The sequence below is a fragment of the Cannabis sativa genome, chromosome 4, assembly GCF_029168945.1.
Source record: "Cannabis sativa cultivar Pink pepper isolate KNU-18-1 chromosome 4, ASM2916894v1, whole genome shotgun sequence".
In the NCBI taxonomy this organism is placed as follows: domain Eukaryota; kingdom Viridiplantae; phylum Streptophyta; class Magnoliopsida; order Rosales; family Cannabaceae; genus Cannabis; species Cannabis sativa.
In genome coordinates, this window is record NC_083604.1 from 28,707,232 (window position 1) to 28,724,302 (window position 17,071).

Sequence of the window (17,071 nt, forward strand, 5' to 3'; positions counted from 1 at the left end):
TGGTGTGTTGGGCAATTTGGTGTGCTCGTAATGATCTCATTTGGCAGCAGCGATCTCGTAGTGTGCAGGACGTGGTTAATTTTGCTAATTTGAGTCTTGATCAGTGGTTGAAAGCTCAAGGAAAGGGTAACATTCCCTTGTTGTCTCCTCTCAAAGATGGAGATGGTGCGGAGCTTTGGTCGAAGCCGAATATAGGAATCAAGCTCAATGTCGATGCAGCCATTTTTGAAAGATCTTCATCGCACGGGTTCGGGTGTGTTGTCCGAGATACTGCAGGTACATTGACCGCTGCCTTTGCTGGTGTGAAAACTGGCAGCGTGTCCCCGGAGTTGGCCGAAGCTATGGGCATTCGGGAAGCTTTGAGTTGGCTGAAAAACCACCACTTCTCCCAAGCTATTGTCGAGACCGATAGCCTTGTGTGTGCTGAATCCATTCGTAGTGCAGAGGTGTTCGCCTCCTCCTTCGGTTCAGTGGTGGACGACTGCAAGAAACTCCTTGGGAGTTTGAGTAATGTATCTCTTTTGTTTGTTAAGCGTTCTGCGAATTGTGCTGCGCATTTTGTTGCCCGGCACTCTATTTCCCTTGCTGAACGCATGTTTCCTATTAATAGTGTTCCTACGGAATTGATGTCTATTCTTGCGAGTGATTGCTCGATTTAATAAAGAACACTTTCCTTCAAAAAAAAAAAATACACTTTATTTATAATGTATATTATAATAGTAAAATAGTTTTTAATTTTTAAATATTTATTATCAAACTTTCTTCATAAAACAAGTTCACAGATGAGTAAAAATAGAAAAAAAAATCATGATAACTAATTTTTGTTTTCTTTTCTTTATATAAAATGATAACTAATAATATAATTTTGAAATTTTTACATGAAAAATCCATTTTACACAATTTATTACACAATTACTCATACACGCCTATGTCTACATTTTTACTTACAAAGTTGGTTTTATTACACAAATACCACTTAGTCATCATTCCATCCATCATCAATCAAATCCTACTCTCTTCCATCTCTTTTTTCATTTTCTATCAATCAATCCATCATTTCACTCTCTTTTTTTATTCTTTTCTTTTTATTTTGAATTTTATTTAAGTTTTTAATTTTTAATTTTTAATTTTATTTAAGTTTTTAATTTTTTATTTTTAATTTTATTTTCAGTTTTTAATTTTTAATTTTTTTTCCATAACAATTCTTTTTTTCTTTTTATTTTTAATTTTATTTCAGTTTTTAACTTTTTATTTTTAATTTTATTTCAGTTTTTAATTTTTTATTTTTAATTTTATTTTCAGTTTTTAATTTTTAATTTTTTTTTCCATAACAATTCTTCTTTTATTTTTATTTTTAATTTTTAATTGTAAAGCTAGTTTCTTATATATTGTTGCTTAGGTCTAGGATTGACTTCTATCAATCAAGGGAGAACTATATATATACATATATGATATGCACACGTAGTGAAGATTTTTGAGACGTACACAATGATATTATTGTCAACATATATAGTAGATATTAGGAAATTAGGTATACCAATACCAACAGCACCACGATTCTAAGATTTTATTTTTAAAATATCTCAAAATCAGTCTAATATTATTTGTACAAATTAAAAACGCGCATGTTAGTGTGTCTAATTAAGTCAATAAAAATCACTATTGAAAGAGTGATGAACATATATAGCATTGCTATTGAAAAAACTGATGATATACAACATTCACGTGCAACAATATTAGAGAATAGTGTGCAGAGATTTCATTGTCAACGTTTCTGGGAAAAAAGATAATGTTGGTGCTGATGTTCGAACCGAGGTTTGTTTTCGGTTTCTTTTTGGTTTTCTCCCATATTTGAAATTTTACACCTTCTGTATGTATTTTTTTTAATATGTTTTTTATCTAGTTGTTTCCTGTCCATTTTTATATCATCAATGGGTAACAATGAGATTTATCATGGATGTTGATGTTCAAAGAGTTTTTCCTGTATTTTAGTTTGTATACAGTTGTTTTGTAGTTTTATTATAGTTTTGCTACTTGCATATGTTATTTCACTATAAAATTAATATGCAACTATTTGCACAAAACTTACTATGTATAACTACTATTTCTTAGTCCCCATCAAATTAAATTCTTGCATAATATATAAACTATCATAAAACTATAATGCAACTATAAGGCAACTATTTGCACTTGCATACAGTTGTTTTGTAGTTTTATTATAGTTTTGCTACTTGCATATGTTATTTCACTATAAAATTAATATGCAACTATTTGCACAAAACTTACTATGTATAACTACTATTTCTTAGTCCCCATCAAATTAAATTCTTGCATAATATATAAACTATCATAAAACGATAATGCAACTATAAGGCAACCAAAACAAAAAATAAATCAAAATGTAACTGTATATAACGTAGATGTATTATCCATGAGGTTTTTTTAAAAATTTTCACATCATACATTGTTTTGAATTTGGTGGGAGGTCCAGATCTGTTTGTTACAGATCTACATTTCATGAATCTGGATTTCGATATTAGGGGGAGTTGTTTTGATCGAATAAAACAGAAAACAAATGTGTAATTTCAGTTTCTTCACAGTTTTTCTGATTTTTTTTTTCGTCATTTTCAGTTTAGATCATTGCAGGTATTCTTTTCTAGTTGATTTTCCCAGAATTAATAGTTGTATTTTTCTCGTTTTGGTTTCATTTTGGTTGCTTTGCGGTTTTGAAACGAGCGCGTATTTTCATCTTCATGGTTCGCTCTGTACAGCTGAAGGCTTAGTGCATGTGGTATTTTTGTAAATATTTGTATGTGGACTGTATAAATGTTTAATGGGCCGGCCCAAAGTATTTTTGTAATTTTTTTTCCTTTTTTGTATTTTTTTGTTTTTTTCCCTATAATTTTTTCTTTTTGAAAAAAATATATATTTTGTTATATAGAAAATAATAATTTAGTTTGTTAAAAAAGAAAAATTTAATTTGATATCTGACGTGGAGTGATTTGATTGGTGGTATGAGGGAAGCACTAATTTAACCAGCGCTGAGGATGATGCCATCCAAGGTGAGCTTTAGGCCCCCCCGTTTGTTAATAAGTTTGGTCTATTCTGAAATTTCATCCAACTCCACTACTTTCTTTTCTTTTCTACTCCGACCCACACCTGAGCGAGCGACCCAGCGAGAAAGACAATTATCACAACCCAGCAACCGAGTCCGGACAGTTTCCCCTCCAGATCTTGAAAATGGCTCAGCCTCTGGTGAAGAAGGACGACGATCGCGACGACGAAGGTACGCTACACCATCTCCATATCCATCTCCTCATTCTCTCCAATTTCGATCTGATTTATTATTATAATCCGCTTTATTTCTTTACTTCTGGTCGTCACAGCTTCTAATCAGCCAGTTGTTTCTCAGATCTCTTGGTTTATGTGTTTTACATTTGAATCGTATCTTAGATTTGAGAGAATTGGGGTTTGTCTGTGATTGATCTGCTTTAGTTTCTGGTTGATCTGAGTTGTTTAGTTATGTTAAACTTACTTCTACTCGGAAATGGCAATGTAGATTTGTTTGGATTTAAGTGTATATCTTGGTTTGGTGTTGGATTCAATGTACAAAGCTTAGGAGTCTAGATCTTGTTGCTTCCATGATTTGGTTGAAGACCCATTTGATAATAGGGCTGGAATTGTAATTTATATGTGTATGACGAGCTTAATTTTGATGCAATACGATGTATTTGTCTATCGTTTCCACAGCGGATTACTCTCCGTTTTTGGGGATCGAAAAGGGTGCTGTTCTTCAGGAAGCTAGAGTTTTCAATGATCCTCAGCTTGATGCCAGAAGATGCTCCCAGGTGATTAATATACCTCAAGTGACTACTTGTTTGTGATTTTGATTATATCCTTTTGTGCTGATCAGGACTTATTTGGGTTGTTTTGTATTGATATAGGTTATTACGAAGCTTTTGTACCTACTGAACCAGGGAGAAACCTTTACTAAGGTAAGGTTTCTTACGTACTTTGTGTTTCATCAATTCCATTTTGTCCAGATCCAGACAATGGAATTTTACTGAACAATGGAAATTACAGAATCGTTATTGTATTCCATGTCATCTCTTGAGAAGTTTTTCTGTTAAATTAATAGGTTGAAGCTACTGAGGTTTTCTTTGCTGTGACGAAGCTTTTCCAGTCAAGAGATATAGGCTTAAGGAGAATGGTTTATCTTATGATAAAAGAGCTTTCTCCCTCTGCAGATGAGGTGACACACTCTGGAAATGGTTCTCTCATTTTCTATTTCTAAATCTGAAATCTGAATGTGTGAAAATCAGTACTAACTTTAATGATATTGCATTCACTTTGAAGGTGATTATTGTGACAAGCTCCCTTATGAAGGACATGAATAGTAAAACCGATATGTATCGGGCAAATGCCATTCGTGTGCTTTGTCGGATTACAGACGGAACACTTCTTACACAGATTGAGCGATATTTAAAACAGGCCATTGTTGATAAGAATCCAGTGGTTGCAAGTGCTGCTTTAGTTAGTGGCATCCATTTACTACAGGTATCTTTGCTCAATTCCTTGTGGTGAAATTGCATTTCATACTTGATTTCCTCCTCTGATATATGCTTTTTTTGATAGACAAACCCGGAGATTGTGAAAAGGTGGAGTAATGAGGTTCAGGAGGCAGTTCAATCTAGAGCAGCTCTGGTGCAGTTCCATGCACTTGCTTTGCTCCACCAGGTATGCTGGCATTGTGCCTTGTTATGACATATAAATAGGCTCTTATTACAGACATTTAGGTCTTTTTTGTAAATGAAATGCAATTCTTACGATGAGTTGACCATAACTTTTGTTCTATTTTCTTCTTTTCATTTCCTAGAATTTATGTGAAACTTTTTAATGATTGTTCCAAGGGATGAAAAGAACTTATGGCACGTTGAACACACATTGCAGTAATTCCTTTTCCTTGAGTTGATTGAGATTACATTTATTATGGGAGTTTTTAGATTTATATAATTATATAAGATTCCTGACTGCATAATTTATGTTGATCTTACTATGTTAGTATAAGAGTACTGATGGGGACACTTCCAGTGTACACAATCTAAATTAGACACTATGATGTGTCTATAATTTTCACTATGAAGTGTGTGTAGCATTATCTTTAGTATTATCAGTCTACTTTATGTTTCCAAATTTGTCATTGAGAAGCCACCAAAAAATGTGTTATTATATAGTTATAATATTAAAGAATTTCATTTGCAACACAGATTGTTCTAAACCTTTTTTTGTTTTGCTTTGAGAAGTTATTTTGTTCTAACCACCTAATTCATCACAGGAAGTTATTTGTTATTTCTAATGTACAAATTGCATGTTGCTGATAGAGTGAGTACCTTATAAAATGAACCTCTACTATGAAAACATAGGGCTAGTCTTGTGGGGTTCATAACTACTTCTGGGTTTGCTTTTCTGAGTGTTTCACGTTGAAATCTAGCTCACTTAAGTTGCAGTTGACAATTTATGGACTCTTACAAAATACTTACATACATAGCCATAGTGTACAGTAGATTGTATTATGTGCTGTCTTCTTGGTTACATGCTAGGGTCATCACATGCCATTAAAGTCATTCTTCAGCATTGTGTTTAGCGAATTGAAAGGTTGTAGAACATTTGTGGAAATTGCAGATACGGCAGAATGATCGATTGGCAGTGAGCAAACTGGTTACTAGCTTAACACGGGGAACTGTTCGCTCTCCATTAGCCCAGTGCCTGTTGATTCGCTACACTAGCCAGGTGAATATTTTTCTGGAGAGAGCAGTTGCATACAAGGCTTTATTACTGCTGATCTTATTATTAAGCATGTATCCAAATTTATACAGGTCATCCGAGAATCAAGTAACATCAACCAAACAGGGGACCGGCCGTTTTATGACTATCTTGAGAGTTGTCTGCGCCATAAAGCAGAGATGGTGATTTTCGAGGCTGCCAAAGCAATCACAGAGCTCAGTGGTGTAACCAACAGAGAATTAACTCCAGCCATCACTGTTCTTCAGCTCTTTTTAAGCTCTTCTAAGCCAGTGTTGAGATTTGCTGCTGTGCGCACTTTGAACAAGGTTCTCCCGTTATAAGTTGTGATAACTCTTGGTTTTATCCAGTTTTTTGTGCTCTAATTATCTGGAGAAATTAAACCATCTTGTGCAGCAGATACTATTTTTCATCATATCATTTCTACTTTATTTAGTCTGGAAAAAGTTGTCTACATTTTTAGCATTTGAAAATTGTTGATGCCAAGTATATATGTGAATGACTGATGCAGGTGGCAATGACACATCCGATGGCTGTTACAAACTGCAACATTGATATGGAAAGTTTAATATCTGATCCAAACAGAAGCATTGCCACTCTTGCCATCACCACACTTCTTAAGACAGGGAATGAATCAAGTGTGGATCGCTTGATGAAACAGATAACTAATTTCATGTCTGATATTGCTGATGAGTTCAAGATTGTTGTGGTGGAAGCAATAAGATCATTGTGTTTGAAGTTTCCATTGAAGTACAGATCCTTGTGAGTGGCTTATCACATTTTCTACGTTTATGCAATTCATAATTTGGGGGTCTGATTTTTATTTTTACACATGAGAAGGCTTAATTTTCTTTGTTTCTGTTTTCAACAGGATGAACTTCCTAAGCAACATTCTTAGAGAAGAAGGTGGATTTGAGTACAAAAAGGCAATTGTTGACTCAATTGTAATCCTTATAAGAGATATTCCTGATGCAAAAGAAAGTGGGTTGCTTCATCTCTGCGAGTTCATTGAAGATTGTGAATTTACCTATCTGTCCACACAGGTAAGATTTAAATTGATTATAAATTTGCTAAACAATATCTTTACTTTTGAGTTGTTTCTTAAATGATACTATAACTAACATTTTATTGTGGGATTGGAATTTTGATATTGTAGATACTTCACTTTTTGGGGATTGAAGGGCCAAAAACTTCAGATCCCAGCAAGTATATACGGTATATTTATAATCGAGTACATCTTGAGAATGCTACTGTCAGGGCAAGTGCGGTGAGCACATTAGCGAAGTTCGGTGCTCTTGTTGATTCCTTGAAGGTATAGCTTTCTTTTATTTTTTTTGCTTTTGCTGAATGAGCTGTCTTGTGTATCCGTTTTGGTTACTAGTATAACTTGAAATGATAATTCTTTTCTCTGCTTCAGCCCCGAATTTTCATTCTGCTGAGGCGATGTCTGTTTGACAGTGATGACGAGGTCAGTTATTTTTGATATATTGAATTCCAGATCACTGATATGTTTGATTTTAAATTATGACATGCATGCCTATACATTTTGAATGCATGTGGGCCTGCACGTGTTTTTAATTGTTTGCTTTGGCGGATAGATATTATATTTTATTGTATATAATGATGTATTTATATGTTTCAGTTTTCTCTATGGTTTTGATCTGAAATTTGATTTTGTAAACAAGCACAGTTCATTAGATACATAAAATTATGGCTGCAATTGATCTACTTTCTAGGTTCGTGATAGGGCCACACTCTATCTGAATACTCTTGAGGGAGATGGCTCCATTGTTGAAACTGATGAAGAAGTAAAGGACTTCCTCTTTGGATCTTTGGAAGTTCCACTTGCCAATCTAGAGACAAGTTTGAAAAATTATGTGAGTTATCCCAGTCTTTAATATAATATATAATTTTTTGGGCTTGCAATCTTATTGTTCTGTTTTTTTTTTCTTTTTAAATTTTGTTACAGGAGCCTTCAGAAGAACCTTTTGACATTAATTCTGTACCTAAGGAGATTAAGTCTCAGCCACTTGCAGAGAAGAAAGCTCCTGGTAAAAAACAAACTGGGTTGGGAGCTCCTCCAAGTGGTCCTCCATCCACTGTGGATGCTTATGACAAGCTGCTTTCCTCTATTCCAGAGTTCTCAAGCTTTGGAAATCTTTTCAAGGTACTGTGATGACTAAACTTTCCCTTATGCTTCACATACATTTGCAATTTAATTGTTACTGATCCATACTTGTGTGTTTATTATTGTTACCAGTCCTCGCCACCTGTGGAGTTGACGGAAGCAGAAACTGAATACGCAGTTAATGTTGTTAAGCATATTTTTGACAGCCATGTTGTGTTCCAGTATAACTGCACCAATACAATCCCAGAGCAATTACTGGAAAATGTAATTACTAAATTAGAAAAGGAAACATCCTTGTTCTTTTTGTGACTGGTAATTAGATCCTTAAAATGTATCTTCCGACCTGTTGGCAGGTCACTGTTTTAGTGGATGCTTCGGAAGCCGAGGATTTCACTGAAGTAGCATCAAAGCCTCTTAGAGCTCTTCCTTATGATACACCTGGACAGACCTTTGTGGCATTTGAAAAGCCTGAAGGAGTCTCTGCAGTTGGAAAATTTTCAAACATGTTGAGATTTATTGTTAAAGAGGTATCTAGTTCTTTCCTTTCATCTTTGACATTGCCTTGCATCTCTTTATATGTTTACTTGTTATTTTATATGGTTAAAACCATATATAGGATAAATATTTATATAGGTTGTAGAGAGTAAATATGATTTGAGCTGTGTGCTGACACACGGTTTGGTTTCTGTTGTCAATTTTGAAAATATGTGAAAGAACAACGTTGTTGTAGCAACTGCATAGTCTTATTTGAAGAAGGTCTAGACTTTAAGTGCTGAAATCATCTGTATTCTAATGTCTTTGGCCATATATTCTAATTTTAACACGTACCTAGCATGAATGATTTACTGCATATTATATTCTATGGCCACTGCTTACTAGAAAATCAACCACAAAGGTTAGGGATTTTTAAACAAGGTGGAATGAATTCTGAAGAAGGCTATATATAATGTGTTTTTCATGCATACTAGTTTTCTGGATTTTCCAGGTTGATCCTAGCACAGGTGAGGCTGATGAAGATGGTGTAGAAGATGAGTACCAGCTGGAGGACCTTGAGGTTGTTGCGGCAGATTACGTGTTGAAAGTACCAGTCTCCAATTTCAGGAATGCATGGGAAAGCATGGATCCTGACAGCGAGCAGGTGGATGAATATGGTCTTGGCCCTAGAGAGAGCCTAACTGAAGCTGTGAATGCAGTCATCAGCCTTCTGGGAATGCAGCCTTGTGAGGTAAGTTAATTGTATTTCCCATCAGTTCTTTTTTTGCTATGTAACATGTTATAAGGTACACTAGTAATATCCTCTGAAAAGACAAAAGTCTTTATAAGTATCAGACTGCTTCAGGCTATAGGGTATAGGGTGGTCGGTCACATCCAGTAAGTGCGTTGTATATGCAATAACTGAAAAATGATGAATAAAATATATTGGCTTTTGGAATATGTAAATAATTGAGACATTCCAGTCCGGCATGAAAATAATGTTTTTGAGTGTTTGGTAGGGTGTCAACTGTCAACTGAAAAGAAGGGTTTTGAGACATTAGGGGATGGATGTGTTTTGTACAAAGGATTTAGTAGAGAGATAAGATTAGTGGATGAATTAGTCTGCTATTTCAGCTAATATTTAATCTTTAAAAATATCACGTTAAGTGTGCTTTTGAGGGTCTTTTCTTTCCAAGATCTTAGTAGAGATTGGGGGAAGCATTCTACAGTAAGATACTAGTGCTTGCTTTATGTGGTTAGAGACAGGTTTTATGTATTTATGTAAGTTTTCCTAATGTTTTATGTGATAAGTTACCTTCATCTGCCATAAGTGAGGCTCTCTAATAAATTTGGGAGGTCATTCTTAGACATGTGATCTGTCTTTAAAAATAAAAATGGAAAAGACTACTGATAGAATGTGTACAAGGAAAACTTTTTTCTGCTTCTTTTAACTACCAAATAGTCATTTTCCTGACTTGCCCAAAAAAAAAGGGGGTTAACTTATTGACACATTCAATATTACGCTTGTAATGACCCCCTTAGTATCTCTGTCTATTCATATATGCCTCCCATACGACAGTGTGAAAATAAGAACCTTATCATTTCTAGCTTGCCTTCAAGAAGCTGTTAATTTCTTTGTCTTATATTTTTTTTTAACTTTGTTTCAGGGCTCTGAAGTTGTTCCCAACAACTCGAGGTCGCACACATGTCTACTATCTGGTGTTTACATAGGCAACGTGAAGGTGTTGGTTCGTTTGTCCTTTGGGATCGATAGTACAAAGGAGGTCGCAATGAAATTGGCCGTCCGATCTGACGATATCAGCATTAGTAGTGCAATACATGACATTGTGGCCAGCGGTTAGTTGGCCTCAAAGGGGTAAATGCTTTGCAGTTTACTGAGGCCTTTTCATATTCTTCATGAGATATAGGTAGCGGGTGGTCTTCCAAGAAAGGACCTTGCCATTCTGTAGAGAAAGATGTTCTTGAAACAACATTAAAATTTTAAAGGCTCTGCAAGAGATTAATTTGTCCTATGTTGTTGACATGGTAGGGCTATTCGTAATGTTCTACCCTTGCTTTATGCCATTATTTTTTCCTCTTCATTTGTTGTTTAGCTTCTCACTTTGCTTCGGTCAATTAAAGAAAAAGTTCACATTTGTTGACATTGAAATTTTGAGGCGCTGTCTTCATGACATACTAGTCAAATTGTATTGTTTGCAAACTCTGGTTATTGAACCTGACTGTGTATTGCTTTGGTATATTTTGTGATTTAATTGGACAATGAGAATAACGTCAAAATCTAACCACACTGCATAAACTGCATGTACGTTTAAAACCTTTTGTTGTGCGGTTTACAGTTTATAATTTCATAAGTATGGATTAAACAGTATCTCCTGTCAACGTACAGGTTGCACCAACTAATTAGGGGAAAACAGTGGCCAAACCCTACCTAGCATAGGGCTAGTTGACCATCAAGAGCCGCCTGTAATGGGGCTGGCTGGCCAAGGCTAGTCCAGCCTTCCAGGAGTGGCCAGCCAAACCCTAACACATTCAGGGTTGTAGCCCATTCAAGAAGGGCCAATCGACCAACGGATCATTCTGTGCAAGCACAATTGGATCAAATAAGGAACATGATCAAGGGCCTAGCTTGCCCAAAACTTTTAGACCTTAAAATTAGACAGGCCAAGGGGATCACAATTCTCGGCATATATTAATGCCTTGCCCTCGTCTAAGTTCAAGATGCCGGTATGGAAGATGTATACCGGGCGAGAAGATTTAGTGACATACATCAAGTATTTTAAGATGCAACTTGATATCCAGAAAATTATTGGTGATGTGCGGTGTTTGATATTCTTGACAATCTTGTCGGAAACAACTCAGTAATGGTACTTTAAGCTAGTTCTAGGAAGATTTAATTCTTGGAATGAGTTTTTCTGAGAATTCTACACACAGTTCTCATTCTCGAGGCTAATACCATAGCAGTTGGAAGACCTTGTCGAGGTCAAACAATGACAAGAACATTTAAAGTATTACATCCAAAGGTTCATGGCCAAGGCCACCAAGGTCAAAGGCCTAACAAAAGAAGGCCAGTATACGACTATATTGGGGGGCGTCCTTCCATTGGGTATTTTTGGAAAGATAACTGGAGGATCTCAACTAACAACATGAATGAGTTCCTTGACAAAGCTGACGACTTTATCAAGCTGGAGGAAGCTGTCTGACAAGCCCAGACAAGGCAAGTCGGCAATACCAGACAAGGCAAGTCGGCAATAGGCAGTCTCAGGGCAGCTGCAGTCCCACGACTTGCCAGAAGCGCATGCAGGCGCCAGCACTCCTGTGCAAACCTCTAGTGGCAAAAATTCTAGGGGCAAGTGCAACAACAATAGCTCTGAAAGAAATAGTGGCAAAATGAGAAGTATAATAATTCTCTCACGCCATGAAACTAAAAAGATGAGGAGGAGAAGTATACCTGCTTCACCCTCTTGATGGAAAAACTTGAAGCCATCTTCATGGCCACTCAGGGAACTGTCCCATACAAGAAGCCCCCTCCCATCAAAACAGAGATGAGCAAGAGGGACATGTCAAAGTTCTACCAGTTCACAATTACTTCGGCCATGACACCAACGAGTGTCAGAATTTGAAGAGAGAGATCGAATTCCTAATAAGGAAGAATAATCCCCACATGCGTCGTTATGTGCCGAACGACTAGACTCAGGCACAAGGTGCCCAAAATGGAGACCTTATGCCACCTCCAGTGGCAGGTAGGGGTGTGCATAAATCGATCCAATCCAATGACAACCGACCGATTCAATCACAACTGACCGCCAAACATTGGATATCCAATTGTGATAAGATCAGATTGGATGTTATTTTTGAATATCCAATTGGATCAGATCGGATGTTGGATGGAGTGTTTAAAAATCCAATACATCCAACATCCAATTAAACTAATTAGTATTTTCATTTAGTTTGGATGAGTAATTAGATTTTATAATGTTATACGTAAAATATATATGTATACATAAAAATTAACATTAAAATTTTACTCTTTTTTTCTTGGATTGGATGGATCCAGTCTAATCCAATACATATTGGACCTAAAATATTGGATGGATCCGATCCGATCCAAAAATACTAGTTTAAAATATTGAATAAATTCAAATTGAATCAATAAGTATATATGAAATACACCCAATGGATAGAACCGATCAAATCCAACATCCAATGGATGTTGGATCGATTGGATGACTGAAATAAATTGGATCGGATCGGATGGTAAAATCTAACATCCAATATATAATTGGATCGGATCTGGATGGGCATAAAAATATTGGATGTGATCCAATGAACACCCCTAGTGGCAGGTCACTTAGGGGAAATTATCGGCGGACCCCACATCACAAGCAAGACCAGCAAGGCTAGGGAGCGCTATGCTTGGACACTTTGTCATGAGCCTAAAAGTGACATCCTAGCTGTTGAAGAAAAGGGGCTCTAAACAACCAAAGCTTGGAGAACCCACATCTCTTTCACGGAAGGAGATGCTGCTCGAGTCAATTTCCATGACTGTCGCAAGATGCATGGTGGAAAATGGAGCCTTCTCCAACATTCTTTTTAAATCAACATACGAAAAGATGGGACTCCAGCTAACTGATTTAGCACCCTACACACAAGTAATGTATGGCTTCTTTGGCTAAGGCATTGCACCCATGGGGTACATTCTATTGCCCTTGACTGTTGGAGAGAATCCAACAACCAGAACTCTGATGGCTCAGTTTGTCATAATCGACGTACCCTCGACTTTCAACGCCACGATAGGTTGACCATCCCTATATGACCTAAAGGCGGTAAGATCCACCTACCACCTTTGCTTGAAATTTCTAAAAAGGCATGGAGTAGGATGTTTGAGGGGAGACCAACACTCTGCCCGTCATTGTTATAACTTGGCCTTATCTAAAGCCAAGAAAGACAAGATGCTTGCCAAGAGCTCTGAATAAGAGCCCAGCAAAGGGCAATGAAGTCTAGGCCAAAGCTGAGACGCAGACATAGATCCTCGCTTTGGGGATCCTGTAGATAGCTTTGGACCTGTAGAAGAGCTGGAGGAAGTTGAGGTCAATCCCACTTCTCCAGCTAGAATACTGAAGATCGGGAAAGGTTTAGCCCCGGAAACAAAATCAGTGTTGATAAATTTGTAAGGGCAAACCTGGACCTCTTCACATGGTCATATAGAGACATGGTTAGAATAGACCCCTTTATGATGAGTCATGCCCTCAACATCGATCAAAACTTTCGACGTGTACAATAGAAAAGGAGGTTGTTGGACAAAGAACACACCCAAGCGCTAAAAAATGAGGTCGAAAGACTACGGGCCCATGATTTCATCACCGAAGCATTCTATCCACTTTGGGTATCAAACCCTGTGCTGATGCCAAAACTGAACAAAAAGTGGAGAGTATTCATAGACTTCACTAACCTAAACAAAGCATGCCCAAAGGACTGCTTTCCACTTCTAAGAATCGACCAGCTGGTGGACGCCATAACTAGCCATGCAATCTTAAGTTTCGTGGACGCGTACTCAGGTTACAACCAGACCAAGATGCATCCGCCAGATTAAGAGCACACAAGCATCATGATAGAGTTAGGTCTATACTGCTACAAAGTCATGCCCTTTGGGCTAAAAAATGCAGGGGCCACCTACCAGAGGCTTGTGAACAAAATGTTCAAAGATCTCATTGGTCGCAATATGGAGGTGTATGTGGACGACATGATGGTCAAGTCAGAAAAGGCTGTGGGCATGTGGAAGATCCAGAAGAATGCTTTAAGATCCTTCGTAAGTACAACATAAAGCTCAACCCCCTCAAATGTTCTTTTGGAGTAGGCCCAAGTAAATTCCTTGGCTTCATAGTCAATGCCAAGGGAATAGAAGCAATCCCAGACAAGATCCAAGCCTTTTTGGACATGAAGTCGCCTATAACCATCAAGGAAGTACAAAGCTTGATAGGACGCATTATTGCACTAAGCAGATTTGTGTCCAAATCTACGGACAAGTGTGTACCATTCTTCAACATTCTCAGAGAAAACAAAAAATTTGAGTGGATAGAGGAGTGTGAAAAAACATTCCTAGAGCTGAAAAAACAATTGGCTCAACCACCTATCTTATCAAACCTCTGGACAATGAAGAGCTAGGCATGTACCTAGCAGTCACAAAACATGCTGTGAGTGCAGTCTTAACAAGAGAAGAGGACGATATACAACACCCTGTATACTACATCAGCAAGAGACTAATCGATGCTAAAAGTCGATACCCACTCATGGAGAAGCTGACCTACAGCTTGCTATTGGCATCCAAAAAGCTGAGGCCATACTTCCAAGCACACCCGATAGAGGTGTACACCGGCCAATCATTGTAGTAGATTTTACAAAAACATGAAGCATCTGGCCGACTACTCAATTGGGCCATTAAACTTGGCTAATTCGATATCACATATCAACTGAGAACGGCCATAAAGGGTCAAGCCCTTGTAGACTTCGTGGCTGTATGTACAAACACATCTATTAAAATCTCTTAAGATTCAGGAGAAAAGCAGGAGCCAGAGAAGAAGTGAGAGCAAGAGTAGCAACAAAAACCTAAAGAATCAACATGAAACTACATGTTGATAGAAGCTGCACTGACCAGTTGTCCAGTGCAAGCATTGCCCTCATAACACCTGGAGGGCAGCAGTTGCACGAAGTAATCAAATTTGGCTTCAAAGCCTTTAACAATGAGGCTGAATATGAAGCCCTGATTGCTGGCCTCGAGTTGGCGCATGAAGTACGGGCTGACACCTGGACATATACATCGAATCTCAACTAGTCGTGAATTAGGTGCTAGGTGAATACACAACTCGAGGTAAAAAGAATGATGGCTTACTTGAGCAAGATCCAAGACATGCTAGGTCAACTCAAAGGCTATACAACAATGCAGATCCCCAAAGAGTAGAATGACATAGCAGATGCACTTACTTATTTGGAAAGTAGCACCATTGCCGACAAGGCAAACTTGGTGCGAGTACAATTCTTGAAGGAACGAAGCATTACCATCCCTGAAGAAGTCAACATGTTGGATGAAAGTCCAACATGGATGACACCTATCGTAGCCTACCTCCAAACGTGAGCCTTACTTGAAAACAAGAATGATGCAAAAAAGATGAGAAGAAAGGCTGCTAGGTTATCTAATCCTAGATGGAGTAATGTACAGAAGGAGCTTCTCAATGTCGCTCTTAAGGCGTGTCACCAAGGCTGAAGCCGAGCAGTTGATGATAGAAGTGCATGAAGGCTTTTGCGACAATCATGTTGGGGGGCAAAGCCTATCCAAAAAAAATACTCCGACAAGGGTACTTTTGGCAAACAATGATTAAGGATTTGATGGAATATGTCAAAAAATGTGACAAGTGCTAGAGATTCTCGAAGATCCCTAGAGCTCCACCCAACGAGCTCACGATGATCCAGTCTCCTTGACCCTTTTGCAGTATGGGGAATAGAACTGATTGGTCAACTCCCAAAGGGAAAAGGAGGGGTGCAGTATGCCGTTGTCGCTGTAGACTACTTTACCAAGTGGGTAGAAGCTGAACCCCTGGCAATAATCACTTCTAAAAAAGTCCTTGACTTTGTTGCCAAGAACATCATATGTTGCTTTGGACTTCCACAAAAGATTGTGTCAGACAATGGAAAGCAGTTTGACAGTGACATGTTTACTGATTTCTGCAACAGACTGGATATCATCAAAAGCTTTTCTATCGTGGCCCATCCTCAAGCAAATGGGTAGGTAGAAGCTGTCAACAAGATCCTTAAGGAAACTTTGAAAAAGTGCCTTGAAGAGGAAAAAGGCAATTGGCGAGAATTACTCCCAGAGGTCCTTTGGTCGCATAGAACTACTGAGAAGATAGCCACCAGGCAAACTCCATTCGCTCTAACTTATGGCTATGAGGCGATGTTGCCTGTAGAGTTGGTGCCACCGTCTCACAGAAGGACAACCTTTTACCAGGATACAAACAACATCCTACTAGCAGAATCCCTTGACAAACTAGAAGAAAGAAGAGATCAAGCCGACCTAAAGTTGTAGGCTTGCCAGTAAAAGGTTGCAAGGCACTTCAACAAATAAGTCAAGGATAGGAAATTCTTCATAGGAGATCTTGTGCTTCAAAGAGTGTTCCTGAACACCAAAGATCCAACAACATGAGTGTTTGGACCCAACTGGGAAGGCCCCTACCAAGTTATAGAGATAACAAGCAAGGGAGCCTACAAGCTAGGGAGATACAATAAGAACATGGAGCTGGTTCTCCTACCAAGATATTGGAATGGGGAGCACCTCTGCAAGTACTACCAATGACCAGTGTTATACCCGAAATTTGGCTGGAGGACACGTGTAAAGATAAAGGGAATGTGAATCGATGCAATAGCTTTTCATGGAATAACTCATTAATTACGTAAGTATCAGAGTATATACGTAACCCGCTGACTGTAAGGTCTTAGGTAAGGAATCAATGTACAAACTGGCACTTAGTGTATTAGCAAGAAACCATATGTTGCTAAATATGAATAGCGAGGCACGAGAGAAAGTGACACGTATCAACCATGAAAGTCTTTAGCATGCAATGAACAAACTAAGTATAAAAGTCAGATCGGCTCAAG

The 17,071-nt window shown here is 37.8% G+C and overlaps 1 protein-coding gene across 1 annotated transcript; it reads left to right on the forward strand.

The window, feature by feature from the left end:
• Positions 1-3,064: 3,064 nt before the first annotated feature.
• LOC115714571 (coatomer subunit gamma) lies at positions 3,065-10,662 on the forward strand. The gene is made up of 18 exons (XM_030643312.2): positions 3,065-3,286; positions 3,751-3,848; positions 3,945-3,995; positions 4,139-4,252; positions 4,357-4,557; positions 4,636-4,737; positions 5,683-5,790; positions 5,877-6,110; positions 6,314-6,564; positions 6,674-6,845; positions 6,959-7,114; positions 7,220-7,270; positions 7,539-7,679; positions 7,772-7,969; positions 8,063-8,194; positions 8,284-8,457; positions 8,916-9,155; positions 10,072-10,662. Exons 1-18 carry the CDS (start codon positions 3,241-3,243, stop codon positions 10,264-10,266), a joined length of 2,664 nt encoding a protein of 887 aa, XP_030499172.1. The 5' UTR covers positions 3,065-3,240; the 3' UTR covers positions 10,267-10,662.
• The last annotated feature ends 6,409 nt before the right edge of the window (positions 10,663-17,071 follow it).